Below are 15,445 nucleotides of genomic sequence, written 5' to 3'. Positions count from 1 at the left end.
AAGAGCGTTGTGGTGGTGACTGGTGCTGTCACGAAGGTGACATGTTGATATATTCTGTGCGCTGGATTTGGCTATATTTCGTGATAGGGATCGTGGATTTTAAATACATGGTGGTTGGACTACAATTGGATTCTGGCCACGATGGTTTTACGAAAGCTAGGGTGGTCTTGCGGCAGTGCTAAGAGTGGAGCCGTGGTGGGAAGATGAAAAATTGATTTTGCTTTTTTGAGATCAATTCAACATAATTTCTTTATTTTCAATTTTTTATTTTAATAATCTTCTTAGTTTAAAGTTGCTTTAGTCTTAATCCTTTAATCCAGATATGTGAACCCTGAATAGGCGTTAGAGACTAGAGAATCTGAAAAAATCGTGCCTAGATGAGATTTGCAAAATAAAATAAAATAGGCCCTACAATTGTTTGATAAGCATAATATCCTTCAGTTTTGGTTTTCAATGCTGCTAATACAAAAATAAAAACTGTGCTTACATCTTAATTAACTCTGAGCGGGCAAGTTAGCATGGATAATTCTCATGAATTTAGGGTTTTTGAGGTGATTTATAGGAAATAATAGAAAAACGAGATTGTTTTTTTTAGGAATTCAATAGTTTTTAGAAACTTCTTTTTCTTGATTAGAAGGGGGTGGGATTTACATATAAGTATTTATTTTGTTTTTTCTTTTAACATGCTTCTTTTATATTTTCGTGGTTGATAATTCCAAGTGGGGAACAGCCCTGGTTTCTATTTATTTATTTTATGCTTATTGCTTCTATGTAAAAACTCGAGATAACAAATCCATTTGTACGATATGACCTTATGGTCGGCCCTTGGAGATTTATTCACAGGCCCAGGCCTTCAAAACATCGCTGTTAAGGCCCACTGAAGTTGCAAAGACGACTGATTAATCAAGGTTTTAGGTTCACCTTGGGATTGATTTGGCTTTAAAAATTACGACGAAGAGCTATCACTATTGCATAACTTATTTATTTACCAAAAAACTGTTTATTTTTCATCTTTCTTTAGGAAATAGGTACGAGGAGGATGTTTTCGTTCCTTATATAGTAGACATCAAAGTTCAAAAACTCCCTCAGTAGTAAGAAAATCTATATATAAAAAAGGATAAGCTTAAGAGAAGCCCACATGGATTACGAAAAAAACAAGTGCAGGGCGAGTCGAGCACAATTTATAATTCAATAGTAAGATATCGTTCATTTCTAAAATTGTGAGAAATATATAGAAAGCAGAAATATGTTTATGTTTGGTTATTTAAACAAAAACAAAAACTCTCTGTTCCCTTATCTTTTCTAAATAAGATTGATTTTTTAACATAAATTTCATTAGTCGAACTTAAAAAATCAAGAGAAAAAAAAAAAAAAAAAATGTCCTCTCTACCGAACATATCCCCTTCATCCTTATCTCTTCTTTTCTGTCTCGGGATACTAACACGAATCTTATATCACTCCATATCAACCTACCATAAAGATGACACGGTTTCTCTCAGAGGTTACTGGGTGTTGCCGCTATTTTACCAACGAAATTTCAACCACCACATTTCTTCAAGTAACCCTTAAGTGGGATGCCAACCATTGCAATAAGCTTTTATGATCATAATGGTCTAGTGAAGGGGGTGAAGGGAAAAAAAAAATGAAGGGGAAGAAAACAAGCAGTGACAATCACTCTTGATATAGACAGGAAAACTTGATGCACTGGCGTGACAGGTAAAGTATAAATCCACCCTGCAGAAACTGCAGACAGAATATAACTACGCTACTAAAGGATTCATTCTGACCAAAATTTCACAAAGGCAGCCAAGAACGATTTAAAAATGGCCCAAAGCGGGTTAGTTTCTGGTTTTGTTTGATTCTTGGATGCCGCTTCCCACGATTCACTGCTCATGGAAACAAAGCAAAAGAAAAATCAATACACCAACATCTAGAAATACTCCAGTGAATAACGTAGAGCGGATGGCAAATCAAAGCAATGGGTTTCAAGGTATGGTCATGACTTATACTTACAGATTAATTCTATTTAGTGTTGGACTGTTTCCTTTCTGAGAGGCACGACTATGTAGAACTGCAGCTTTATCTTTTATCTCAATTTCTTTGGCTATTGACGGACAGATACTGACAGTGACGTGATTGCCATCCAAAGATTTGGTTTGCATGGCATTTTGGGCACTAGCAACCTGAAAAAAAAAGAGCCATTAATAGCTTCATGCTCAACTTCTCCCCCACATTTTCGATTGGCAAATTATTGTGCTTATAGTTGCTACCCTATCTGTGTACAGTGCATTCCTCCAAGTACAAATATCATCTTGCATATTAAGGGAATTAGCTTTATACACACACACACTCCACCTTGCATTAAACCAAGAACATGAATTAAATTAATGCACTGGAAGGGAAGAAATAATCGCAAAGAAGTTGCAGATTGCTAGATCATAAATGCCTTTTAGCAGCCGACCACACCATGCAAGTTGCGAGAATCTTGAAAAAGAAAACCCAGAAAGGAACGGAAGGGAAATAAAATAAAAGAAGGCGGGCTAGTGGTTTATGTTTTCAGCAGTGCACACCTCCAGCAGAAAGTTGTCACATAATTATAAGTGGTATTGAAAAATACTCACCTTGGTTTCAGCAATTGTCTTGTTATCATGTGGTGACTTCAACTTCACATCCATGTCAGCCTCAGCATCCTCCAAAATGCTTCCTTTGGTGACAGATGCATGCGAACTTGCCATTGCCAGATCTGCAAAGTTTTCCACTGCTTGTTCACGCACCATATCAGAGCTTTGTTCCAACAATTGAACTGCTGACTTATCCACTTCTTTATCATCTGCCAAACTGCTATCAGTCAAGGAAGTTATTCTGTCAGGCAAAGAAATGCCATTTCCTGGGTCATGTTCTGGTTCCAAGAGCACATTTTCAACATTTTTCTCTTCACAAGTCCCATTCTTCTCCCTGACATTACTGCAATTTCCATTCAAGTTTCCAGCTGGCTTGGTAACAGGCGGCAATGGAAATGTCTCTACCATTACATCTGCCATTTGAGTTAATTTGGAATCAGATGCTGCCACTTCTTCCATTCTTTTCTCTATTTCCAGAGGTTCAGTTTCTTGAACCTCTACAACTTCTGGTTTATCGGCTTCTTCATTCTTAACAATTACATGACTCCCATTATCGAATCCCTGCTGTTCAGGTTCAACCTGTAGCTCAGAAATTAAATGCTCTTCACTTGAGCCCTCATCATGCTGATCTGGTACAGGACTTCCAGTTGGAGATGTGGATAGAGAAGCTTGAGGTTCTGTGGAAATTGTACCCAACGGGTACTGCTCCACAAACTGAACATTATGCTGCTCTTCCGGCGACAACTTACCAGGACCCAGCACTCTATTTTCTTGGATTATCTCCCGAACAATCTCCCGTACAGTATAAAACGACCCACCAACTTCCTTGTGTGTGAGATTAAGAGATGGAAAATGCCCATTGTTTAAATTCTGGTATCTGAAAGCAGGTCTTCCAAATGAATAGATGCCCAAGTCTACTTTGCAATGAGAATTAAAAAAAGAAAGATAACAAGTAAAAGGTTAATATAAACAACAATTTTCTATTTAGACCGGGTCATCATTGTGTTATCAAGAAGCTAATCGCTATCATTTGGTTTGGAAAATACTATATGAACCTATTAGCAACAATAAATCAAACTTCCAGGAAAAACAAGAAATAGCCAATCTACAATGTCATAGACTGCCGCCTCTGGGATTACTTATTCAGTGCATCCGTCTGTGCCAATGAGCATGTGAGTGCATGTGCATCTCAGCAAGCACTCGATCTTTCAGTATTAGCGAACAACATCCAAGAGAAGCAGTTTCATAGCATTCATTGGGAACAGATAGGGCAAACTAATGATTCCAATAATTTTAGTAATCATCTTCAGACCAAAAGGATAAAACAATTACGCTTCATTGAAGGGGAACCATTAAATTACGTCTTTATAAAGGACTCCACCATTCCCTTCCTCTCCTCCTTCGACCTCCGAATCCGAGACTTCTTCCCTCCAGAATCATTGCACTTGGCTAAAGCAAATGTTTGGCCAACCCAGCCACCCTTTACAGCATGCATGATGAGAAAAAAAACCCGCCACCCTTGGCATACAAAACCTACATGATACACAGCCAAATTCAGAGTATCAAAAGGACAAATAATTTCACAGCAAAGACATAAATTTTCATAGACAAAACGTATTAAATAATCAGACAGCCATGACCCCATCCTATCATATACAAAGTTGCAATCCGGTGTCGCGTTAGAACATCAAACTAGGAACTTGAGAATGCATCATCAGTTCCAGTTATTTTTCAATGCCCAAATACTAAAAATTCAACAATTTTGCACTCTAGTTTTGCTCAATTTCCTTGATTTTTCTCAGAAACCAAACAGGAAAAAGGTAATTCTCCAACATCTAACCATATTTCTCACTACCAAACAAACCCCATTTTTTTAAAAAAGATCAATCATGTGTAACTCAAAATGACCCACAAACAAAAATCAAACAAGTACGTGGTTGCATAAGCTAGTACATTTACATTAGAAGGGAGAATAAAAATAAAGAAATAATTAACAGAATTGAAGTATAGAAGAAAGATATGGAGTGTTTGAGAGGGAAAGATAGAGTGGGGTTACCTACTATTTCCGATAGCGGGAGAGACAGACAGACAGGTTTGGGTTTTGGAGTCATTTAAACCCTAAAAAATATCATTAACAGGTCCGACCATTGGTCCCAGGTGAGGGCGGGAGGTATTTGTAATTTTCTCGTTTTTCAGGGTGATAATGAAATAATTTTCTGAACTGGGTCGGGTCCGTATTCGCGAAAAAAAAAAATTATAGATTTACAGAAGGGCCATGAGAGAACATGGGAGCAACCGGCCCGATTGGCGCAATTAGTACCGTCGGATTTTACTAAGAGACTTCTGCTTTGACATGGACTGTAGGTTCAGGTTCAAATTCAAAAAAAAAAAAGCAGAGAAAGGAGGTATAAGGTGGCAAATGGTCCATAAACCGGAGTTTTTGAAGATATGCTCCGGTATGATTTTTAGAAAGTAATCTTTTGTTTTCAATCATAATTTAAGAGTTGTTTTTATAAATAAATTATGATAAAAATACGTTAAATTAAAAGTATGTTTCATAAAAATAGATTTTATGTAATTTTTTCACAAGAAGAAAGATGCTCTTAAGTTAAAAACTTGAGCTTCTAATTGAAGTACGATTTTGATTAAAATATGTAGTAGTTTTTTTTTTTTAAGTACAAATTGATTCAACATTTTTAAAAACTTTTTTACGAGTACAAGTTAAAAGTTGCAAAAGTCACATATGCGAAAGGAATCTCAAATCAATAGGAAATATAAGTTAAGTGTATTAAAAGACAAATTATCTAATCGTTTTCTTATTCAACCAAGCTGCGAACAAACGCTTCATATGGCAAGAACGATTCCAAAAATTTGACGCAGTTCCTCTCTAGCAAAGCGAAGGTTAGTTTCAGTACAAGCAACGATTTGGTCTTCTGCAGTTCCTCCGAAGCAGCGAAAATGAAAGTCAGAAAAGGAAACAAAACAAGCTAGTCTTTCTTTGTAACAAAATTGCATCTACATTACCAAAAGAATATACAATGATAAACGAATTATGTGGTTCAGTCCCTCAACTATAAGTAATTTGAATGGTTAAAAAGAATTTCAACCCATGCGTAGTACTGCTCAAAATCCTGGTATGGTCGGGGCCAGTCGGAGTTTCGAGCAAACATGCCCCGAGTTGTGAGCTGAAGTCAAAAGGGAAGCCAGTTTTCTTCTCCCCTTCACCCCATGAGTGTGTGTTTGGAGAAAATGAAAAGACGAGCAAAATCTGTGCTGAAGCTGTTAGAAAAGAAAAAAAAAATGAAGCTTCTCATCTTCTCCGCAAGATCCCTGTCCGTCTCTGAAGTTGAGAAGAATATATTCAGCAGCCATATTAGGACTTGGGAGTCAAGCACATTCCGTGGTCAGAATTGGCCCTTAGGGTTTCAGAATCTCAACTTCCTATATTTCCTAAGTGGTTTCTGTTTGTATCCAGACTTCAATCTTTCAAATAGTTTCTCTTTTGTTTTCCGCTTCTTGTCCATTTTTACTCTATATTTTTCTTCCCTCTCCCTTTCATAAATCCCTTGCCAATGCACTTCTCCTGTTAGTGGCCATAGCCACCTCTCCCTTGGATGATCTCCATCATCTGCAGCCTCAGCAAGATCTTCGTCCATGCTCTTCAACACCATAAGCTTAAAGTACTTTTCCCACATTATTCCCTTTCTTTGCTCAACAGGGTGCTGCTCTTCTACAGAACCAGTGTGTGGATCTATGTAAACCATCCTTTGCGCACTATGATAAGCCCAAACATTAACAAGGACTTCCAATATTCGACAATAACAATGCTTTTCCTGCATACCATTAGATAAATATATTCATGAATGGTAGTACTATAATCTCTCCTAGACATATGAAGCAGGCAGTCTAGTATCTATGTATCTTACCTGTAGCTCTGAGGAACTCAACAGACACTTGGTCATTTGGCTTGAGTTGGATTGCAGAGCATCAAGAGAATCAACAAACATTCTGCAATTTGGTTTTACAAAACATCAACTATTGATGGACTTGCAACTACCAAGAATGCCTCGGACATAACATTTCATATATGTAACAGGGAACTGGCTTGGGTGTAAAATAGCATCCTTCATAAATTACCTTGAAAACATAATGAACTCCAGAAAGGAAGGGGTTGGCATGACCCAACTATGCAGGGCAGACCAGTGACCTCCATCTTCTGGCATCGGAGGAAGAGCTTCAAGATTCGATGGCAAGCCATACATATCGCGGAAGGCATCTTCAAAAGCAATTCTGCATGCATTCAAAAGCCAGAAGTTAAAATTCTGGCTTTGAAAAAGCAAATGCTCACATCTGTGTAATAACAATCTACAGAGTGCAATTACAATAAGGCATGTACGATTAGCCTTTACCCATTTGGCCCTGTTTAAAGCTAAACTGAAGATGGTCAAACCAGCCTTTTCCACAAGTGATTTCAGCAGTAGTATAAGAGCAAATGCAAGAGGCATCCAAAAACAGTTTTCCCATTTATTTGGCTAAAAAATAACAGATTTGTTCAGGTGAAGATAGAAGAATGAAAACAATAAAAGAATAACAAAACTTGTAAGGTATGTGTAAGGGACCCACAGACACCACGGGATAGATGGACAATCTGACATTTTTAAACATAGCCCAAAATGACCTGACCATGAAGCCCCCCTACTTGAAGCAAAGATACCTGCAGCGTCCTCCATTTAAGATGTCACACATGGACCAGAAAGTGAGTTCATCGTTGCTTCCTGTAACTCCACCATCCATATCTAGGCGAGCCCAGTAGTACATTACATCTTTATTTTCTTCTTGCACCTTTTCTTCTAGAACTTGTTCAGCTTTAAATGATAATGAAACCTGAATCAAGAAAAGGAACAGTCAATAATTGCACTTCTGAAAATAAATTATTTTAAACAGAGAACACCAGTTTCACCAGAAATATGCTATGCTAACTGGTTTGCGCGAATATCAAATTCTGCAATTTTTCCAAGAAGCTGGTTGCAACTTGGAAAAATAATGACCTTAAATTTGATGTATCTGATCCTGCAATTTTGATAGTTTAAACTATAATATCACTGGCATAAAAGATACCTTACTACCAGCAGCATGCCATGATTGAAACCCAATCCAAGGTCTCTTGTGAATGTCATCCACCCTGTTTGCAATAGAAAACATTCCTCCTATATCACATAATATATTCTGATAGTAACTGTCATTCAGGAGGGGAAGCCGGGCAACTGCATCCACATCATCAGAGCTTGACCTCCGCGCTTTTGTAGACTAAGAGATATAAATGTAGCATGATTAAGAAATCAAAACTACTTAAAGCATGACTGCTCGTACAGGAGCATATCTTAAAAGATTCAAACACCAATTATAAGGTTTCTTTATATTGGAATAAAACGCTTGGACATCACAGCATCTCCAAAAAAAGCAATATACAGTTCAAATCTTAGTAAAGAACCATTAATTGAATGTTAGGACAATAAACAAAAGAGAAATTATGGGTAGAGTGCAGATGCAACATACAGTTCTGTTACCAATATGTAATTATTTGTCATTTCAGGAAGCAACAAAACCAGTTGCAAAAAGCTCAAATGCCCTAACTATTATCTCCAGAAAATGGCATGTGTGTGCATGCCAATTAATTTTTTTCTAAAAAAAAAAGAATAAGAAAAGAAAGAAAATATCCTAGAAAGCAACCAAAAAAAAGGAAAGAAAGAAAGAAATGTGGTAAGTACTAAGAGGAAATATAATTTCTTTATAAATACAAAAAAATATAAGTTCCAGATATGGCTGGAAGAAACTTATAAGACTTAAGCCACGGTATAAAGATCCATGATTCAAAAATGGCCAGGCCCCAGCTCCATCATATATCTCATAAATGCATACTGGCTGGCCAGTCCTTTCTAGCTCCCCTTCATCCCTTTCATTTGCTTCAAACTTCAGCTTTTCAGATTTTCGAGCATCACGATAAATCTCATCCCACCAACCATGACTTTTATCCATTCTTTCTTGAAGCTAAATAGGAAATAATTCTCCATTTCAGCTGTCTTTTGAAGAAAATTTCACAACATGAAGACCAAAAAATAACCCAAGACAACTGGAGCAACTAGAAAGTAGATGTTGTGTGAGGCATGACCCTCAAAAGGAATAGCATACCTCCTCTGTTTCCACCCTCTCATATTCCTCAAAGCTTTCTATTTCACTCAAAACATCCCAATCTGCTTCTGTTGGGATATCTGGTACTAGAATTTCAGTTCCACGCTCAAAGATGCTAGTTGAATTAACATGATTGCTCCATTCTTTCTCAAGAGAATAAACAGCACTGGTTTCTCTGAAAGAAAAATCGCCCTCAGCCATGCTTAACAAATCATCAATTTCCTGTTCTAGTTCCTTGCTGAGCAAGTTCCATTCCCATTCCCTCCGTTGAATGTTAGACACAGGACCAGGCAACAAGGTATCTGATGGAAAACTAATCAAGTTCTCCAAAAGCCTTGCATAACCAATTATACATTCTGATGCAAGGATGTTCTTAGAAAGCAGTCTTCCAGAGAAAGCAAGAGTTTGAGCAAATTTAGAAAGTTTTCCATTTGATATCAAAAGAGAGAGAGCCCTTGTCAATGCTTCAGGGCTATATTTTGAGAACAATATCCCATGGGCTCCATCATCAACCTGTTATTTTAAGAAATTTATTTGTCAATCTCTTCAAAGGAAGAAACAAATGGAGATAGGTGCTAAACATATATTAACAAAGAAGGAATCAAGTCTACAAATACTTGAATACACTCACATATTTTTTCAAGACAGGAATATCAGGTGCGATGACAGGGGTTCCAAAGGTCATGGCCCGGATAAGTAAAGGGGGAAAACCCTGTTCATCTTGGGAAGAACCATAAAGAACAATATCTGCCATTAATAACACACTGTTGACATCACCATGCAGGCCATAATGCCACACACAGCCATGATGAAGTCCCAGACCAGAAACAACTTCCTACATGAAAAGAACAAAAAAAAAAAAATCTAGCTTAAGCAAGGCATAAAATTGAACAGAGCATGATATTAAATTTTAAAAACAAACATCACCCCATCTCTCTCTGTTGCTTCTTCCCAAAAGAAACTAAAGTCTCTCCTTTGAGAAGATACTAAACAGCAAGAACTATCAACTGGTATGTTCCAATTATTAGGGAAGAAAAGGCTCTTCTGAAGTAGTGACCACACATAATATAAGTGGCCACAAAAAGGAAGTATTGAACAAGAAAATCAATTTAGTTGCATTGAGTATTAAAATAAATACATTGACAATACTTTGATAGCATTGTTTAAAATAAGACACAAAAAGAAAGCTTGATGAAATATCAAGGTCAATTCATGTATATATTTCCCTGGGCATTCTTCTAGTTAACCCCATTCCTATGCAGTCAAGTGATCAAATAGACAATAGAAGACTAGCTTAGTCAAAAGGGTACCATTATAAAAGTTTTCACTTAATATATGAAAACACCAAATCAAGTAGCAGGGACACAAGAAGCTACACATAACATCACAACAGAAGTAATAAGCTACAACCGATGAGAAGTTGACTACCTGTAAAGCATTATCATCAGTGGAATTACCGCCTAAGAAAACTAATTTAAATGATCCTTCAGCATCTTTGGTCCTTGCAAATTTGGCTAGTAGAGGTCCTAGGGTGTGCACTGCCACAGCATAATCCCATGATAGCTCATCATAGAAGAAAGAATTCCCAACAACTAGAACCACCAAATCATCTTTGCTGAATCCATGGTCCACCCTTAACTGATGCTTAGAGTGGGTCTTACTGTAGCTTTCAGCAGACCACACATCTACTGGTGATCCAGGAATCACAAAGAAGTTTCCAGTGTCAAGCACAGTATATAACATCTGATACAGAGAAGAATATAAATTGAAAAACAACATAAGATTTTCTATACACGGCTGGCTAGAAGTGGGCTGTAAGAAATAGCATAAGATTTTCTATACATGACTGGCAAGAAATGAGATGCAATTACATACAGAGGTGGCATTTTTACCGGCAAAGTTAAGTCTGGAAATACAACAACATTAGCCCTGTTAAAAATACTTCTCCAATGAGACAGCAAATGCTGCCAGCCCATTTCCTGATACAATGGAAGACGATTTGCAAGGGTATCTTCTTGGATTATCCATACAAGCGGTATTGACTGGAATGGCTCCTGTGTGAGGCTGCATAGATATAGAAGTAAATGATCATAGCATCTCAAACAAAGGCAACCAGATATCCAGATCTTCACACTTGCAAATACAGATACAGAGAGTTCTAAACATGCACTTTAGGTAATTCTATCCATATAACTAACACTTTTATTATCCACAGAATCACCTCTGTATTCACAAGTACGTTTGCACAAAAGAGTTCTTATCATATACTTACAAATAACTTCAAAAGTGACCAAGAGAGCTCCTAATACACTCAACTTCCTCTTCATGTCTAAAATACTATAATCCATTCACGGTACATATATTAAAGTTTCCAACACCCAAGAACAAAGCCACATCTAGATTAAAACTTCAATCTAAATTCCTGCATTTTGCAGATAAGTGCAAGGTCTCATGTTTATGAAATTTCATGAAGATGATAAAACAATACAAACAATCTTGTTGGTCAATTCAAATTTAATTTCCTCCCATATCTGTTATACAGATGTTATATTGTGTCTCTAATGTCATGTGCGTAGCAAATGCATTCCACTATGACAAAGGCATATTTTGTTTGCAAAATGTTCCGCAGGGCCACATGCATGCATTCACAGCACAATGAACAATCACTGACACACTAGAACAAAATTATAAACTTCAGTGATTTCTAAAAGGATTAAGTAAGCAAACCCAAGCACCTTGAAATTGCCCCTTTGGCTTCAAGTGAATCAACAATAACAGCTTCAAAACTGTAGAAAAATATATGTATATTAGCAATACCAATTAACTTGCTGAAAAAACAAATAGAAACAGAAAGTTCCTAGCTGTAATAATCACTATCCAAAACAAAAACCATAAATAGAAAACAAATTTAAGTGAAGCTGCAATGTTAAGAGAAAGAAACGTACATGGACCAATCAATATGGTCATATTGCTCTGGTCCTAAAATTGAAATCCGGCCTCCTATTTCCTCCCACACTGATCGTGTCACACCATTATCCACTGCATATATCTGTCAAATAGGTATTGTTAGGCGCATAAACAATTTGGTTGAAGACCAAAGTAGAACATGCAGCCTCCACATCAACATTTATGCCATGCTTATTTTGAACTGGGAGACGCATAAACTTGTATTAAGTCTCCCTCCACGAGCCAAACTACATCAACATGTTAAAGAGATGGTGTGGCATTTACATGCAGTTGCATAGCCTAACAAAGCATTTGGTACTAGCAGCAAGAAATGCCAAAATCCACATAGAAATGTCAGGGAAGTTATACAAGAACAGCCAAAACAAATCACCTTAAGTGCATAACCAAGTTTCCGCAGATTCATCACCACACTAATCAACATCAATGACTGTGGGCCCTTCTTCATGTTTCCTAAGATCTGAATATCATCAGAACAAAGTACCATTAAAATAAAACCTACTCGCACAAGGTCAGTACACAAAAACACGTAGATGAAGTCTTTGGGGAAAAAAAAACAGAACTTTATCTAGAAGTGCACGTCAGAAAAATGTATTTATCTAGTCCACATGTCTAACAAAAGGACAAAGAAGAAAACCAACGCACAACAATGCAACCCGCGCATGACCTAAGCTCCTCCTGCTTCATAAATTCTTAAAAAAAGTCTAAACTACTTCCATACCTTCAACTGCATATATTCTAACAATAAACTTGTAATTGTTTCATTAAAAGGATTTCTCGGTCCCGAACTAGTTGGGCTGGCTGCTTGAATTGACTTCCTCCATTCACTTCCCTTATGAGCTAAACTTTCTTTAAATTATGTGTGACACAGCATTCATTCTTCTCCACGAATCATTTATAATTGACCTTTCTTCCTCCTCCATCTCCATACTTCAATTCAATCACTATTCTTCCTTGTTATTGACCCATGCATTGCCAAAAGATTAACGGGACGCACCAATGGGCTTCGCGCTAATCCTATTGTCTAATTCTTGCAATCTATTCCTATTATTTTTCTCCTAAAATAGCATTTCTCATCTACAGCAAAAAATAAATTCAAACAGACTCGGAAACTTACAACGGCGAGTCTTGGAGGCCTGAGGCCAACTCTATCAGCCAGCAATCTGACATGATCGAGCCCGTGACCTTCCAAAGGCAACCGTGATTTTAACACGGGCACGAATTTCAACATAGCACCTGATTTCAAATCTTCTTTGATCGATCTCCGGTGATCAATCCACCCTCTACTAAACACAGCCATACCGGTAATCGAACTCTGCAACAAAATAGACGCCAAAACGAAAGCTAAAACAGCGAAAAAAATCAAACAGTAGAATAAATAAACGCCGCGAAATGGAAGGCAAGGGAGCAACCACCCCTTGCGGTTGTAGCTTCTGTTTGTATAGGGGTGCCATCGGCTGCGGCGATCAGACCGATCAAGAGGTGATTTACTTGATTTGTCTGGAGTGTTAGTGTTGTAGTTAGGGTTTCGTTTGAAAAGGGAACGGTCTCGAATCCAGTTGGAACTTTGATCGGAGCCACCGTCGGAACCTCCATTGGTAGCAGGTACCGGGAGCTCGGGTAGAGAATGGTGGTTTCGAATCATGAAGGATTGGATTTTCCTTTTCCCTTGCTTTTTTCTTTCTCGGGAAAGTGAGGAGAAAAAAATTTTCAGCGAGGAAAGATCGTGTCGAGTTGCATTTTCTCTAAGAGAGTCTGGTTTTTTTAAAAAAACAATTTATCTGTTGTGTGCCGTTGGCAGTGTATGTTTTTGTCAACGTGAATCTGAGATTATAAATATAAATAAACAGTTTAGTTTTTATTATTTGTATTTTCTCGGACCCGTATTTCAAACGCAAGGTACCACGCCCAAAAAAAAAAAATCCTAATCTAGCCATCTTGCGTGGACAAATTAAGCTGATGTCTGATATTATGGATAATCCACTGTGGGTAGCATAAAGAGAGATTTTATTGTAATATCCTATAAATTATAATTTTAATTATTAATTAATATGTCATGATATTTGATTGTGTCATGAAATACAAATAAAAATAATCAATTATTTCAATTTTCTATGTAGAATAATTAATGAAATTAAATAAAACAATTAATTTTCTAAATAGACAAATTAATGTAATTGTTTTTTTTTTTTTTTTGAAAGGATTAGTTATGAAGGATTTCAAAGGTTTATTCATAATAATTACATTAATTTGTCACTTTAGCAAAGTGATCGTTTTTGTTTATTTTTCAGATTAATTGTGTTTTCTAGATTATATTATAAACTCCACTTCGAGTGCAGGTGATAACTAATTAAGTAAAATATTGTTATTTTTAGAGATCATATGGTGCGCCGGATCATCTTGTTAACAAAAAACATGGCTGCTATCTATTTATGGTGCCCGGAAGTACAGCGGTTTATGTTTTTAATATTTTTAGTTTATCAATTTCAAATTTTAAATAAAAGTAATGAAGTATAAGTCTCTCAATAGTGGTAAATCTAACCTCATAAGTAAATATCATAAAATATTTTGTATTAATCGATGAAACATCGTACAATGCCAACTTGTGCTCGACCCCCCTTACAAAATCAATATCTCAACATCATCGGAGTCAAATTTGAAACAAAAGCAGGCGAACATAAGCCCAATGGGCCCTTCATCGAATCTAGTAATGGACAAAAATCACTCCTGTGGCCGTGCCGAGGATTTTTACCTCGACCTCCTCGAACGGAAATCCCGAGTCGTGACACTATCTTCATTTATTATTTAATATTTAGTCAAGATTCAATAGTCACTCCTCTGCATAAAAAAATAAAAAATGAAGGTAGCTAAATTAGTTAGATTTTAAATTTATTTTTTAAAAATTATTAATTTAAATTTTATAAATTTTAAAATCATTAAAATTTAATTTTTAAATTTATAAAATTAATTAAGATATACATAAATTATTCTAAATAATAATAATAATAATCGAAAAAAAACCATATATTCCTATTCACGCATGTTGAATATTGATGATGGTGGGGTAGCCAGAACAACCTGGCAGGTAATTAAATCCCAAATCCCAAATTCATGCGGTGTTGCTTTCTCTGGGTCGGTGACCTGAGAGATAGTTATTGACCCGACCTCACCTAGTTCACTGAAAAAAATCCCATTTTACTATTGTGTTTCAAATAAAAGGTGAATAAATTTTGATTTTTTTGGTTTAAAATTAATTTTTTTGGTTTAAAATTAATTTTTTATATTTTAATATGTTGATATTAAAAATAATTTTTTAAAATTAAAAAAAAATTATTTTAATATTTTTTAAATAAAAAATATTTTAAAAACCAACCATTGCTGTATTTTCAAATATTTTTAAACTTGAGGCTTAAATCTAATTACCTAACTGAATTACCCGAAAATTCCCTTATCTTTTCTAAATAAGATTGATTTTTTAAAAAAAAAAAAAACCTTAAAACAATATTATTTTACAGATATTTTTATTTTTTAAAAACAAAAAATATAGCCTGCCCAAATGAACCAAACCGACCTATCCCAGGACAGACATCACCAAGGCACCAAGGCATTTTGGACCCCAGCTTTCCAAATCCAAATCCTTATCCCTACACTACACTTCAATTGCTACTCAA

At 36.2% G+C, this 15,445-nt stretch overlaps 2 protein-coding genes across 4 annotated transcripts; both read right to left on the bottom strand.

The window, feature by feature from the left end:
- Positions 1 to 1,556: 1,556 nt before the first annotated feature.
- LOC105130674 (uncharacterized) lies at positions 1,557 to 4,747 on the bottom strand. 3 transcript variants are annotated; one of them, XM_011033278.1, is made up of 6 exons: positions 4,678 to 4,747; positions 3,983 to 4,154; positions 2,622 to 3,498; positions 2,133 to 2,183; positions 2,014 to 2,096; positions 1,573 to 1,886 (listed from the first exon to the last, which is right to left on the bottom strand). In XM_011033278.1, the coding sequence occupies exons 1-6, from the start codon at positions 4,730 to 4,732 to the stop codon at positions 1,778 to 1,780; spliced, it is 1,347 nt and encodes a 448-aa protein (XP_011031580.1). In that variant the 5' UTR covers positions 4,733 to 4,747; the 3' UTR covers positions 1,573 to 1,777. The 3 variants fall into 3 exon arrangements, with proteins under 3 accessions (XP_011031579.1, XP_011031581.1, XP_011031580.1); XM_011033277.1 differs by having other exon boundaries at positions 1,557 to 1,886; positions 2,014 to 2,183; XM_011033279.1 differs by having other exon boundaries at positions 1,557 to 1,886; positions 2,014 to 2,183; positions 4,682 to 4,715.
- An 847-nt stretch (positions 4,748 to 5,594) lies between these two features.
- LOC105130675 (uncharacterized) lies at positions 5,595 to 13,579 on the bottom strand. The gene is made up of 14 exons (XM_011033281.1): positions 12,892 to 13,579; positions 12,148 to 12,234; positions 11,756 to 11,859; positions 11,546 to 11,596; positions 10,703 to 10,874; positions 10,239 to 10,553; positions 9,442 to 9,645; positions 8,811 to 9,323; positions 8,460 to 8,669; positions 7,740 to 7,928; positions 7,336 to 7,505; positions 6,759 to 6,911; positions 6,548 to 6,629; positions 5,595 to 6,454 (listed from the first exon to the last, which is right to left on the bottom strand). Exons 1-14 carry the CDS (start codon positions 13,417 to 13,419, stop codon positions 6,047 to 6,049), a joined length of 3,186 nt encoding a protein of 1,061 aa, XP_011031583.1. The 5' UTR covers positions 13,420 to 13,579; the 3' UTR covers positions 5,595 to 6,046.
- Positions 13,580 to 15,445: the final 1,866 nt, after the last annotated feature.

The sequence above is a fragment of the Populus euphratica genome, unplaced genomic scaffold, assembly GCF_000495115.2.
Source record: "Populus euphratica unplaced genomic scaffold, PopEup_1.0 scaffold29.1, whole genome shotgun sequence".
NCBI lineage: Eukaryota > Viridiplantae > Streptophyta > Magnoliopsida > Malpighiales > Salicaceae > Populus > Populus euphratica.
This window is presented reverse-complemented; position numbering and strand designations above follow the sequence as displayed.

Bases quoted from the DNA above. Each gene is read 5' to 3' on its own strand.
- LOC105130674 (XM_011033277.1), bottom strand. From the start codon at position 4,732: ATGACTCCAAAACCCAAACCTGTCTGTCTGTCTCTCCCGCTATCGGAA. The intron at 3,499-3,982 runs GTAATTTAATGG...ACCTGCTTTCAG, and splicing joins GTGGAGTCCTTTATAAAGAC to ATACCAGAATTTAAACAATG. The intron at 2,184-2,621 runs GTGAGTATTTTT...TTTTTTTTTCAG, and splicing joins AGACAATTGCTGAAACCAAG to GTTGCTAGTGCCCAAAATGC.
- LOC105130675 (XM_011033281.1), bottom strand. From the start codon at position 13,419: ATGATTCGAAACCACCATTCTCTACCCGAGCTCCCGGTACCTGCTACC. The intron at 9,646-10,238 runs GTAGTCAACTTC...CTTTTCATGTAG, and splicing joins CTGATGATAATGCTTTACAG to GAAGTTGTTTCTGGTCTGGG. The intron at 7,506-7,739 runs GTATCTTTTATG...TTCTTGATTCAG, and splicing joins GGCATGCTGCTGGTAGTAAG to GTTTCATTATCATTTAAAGC.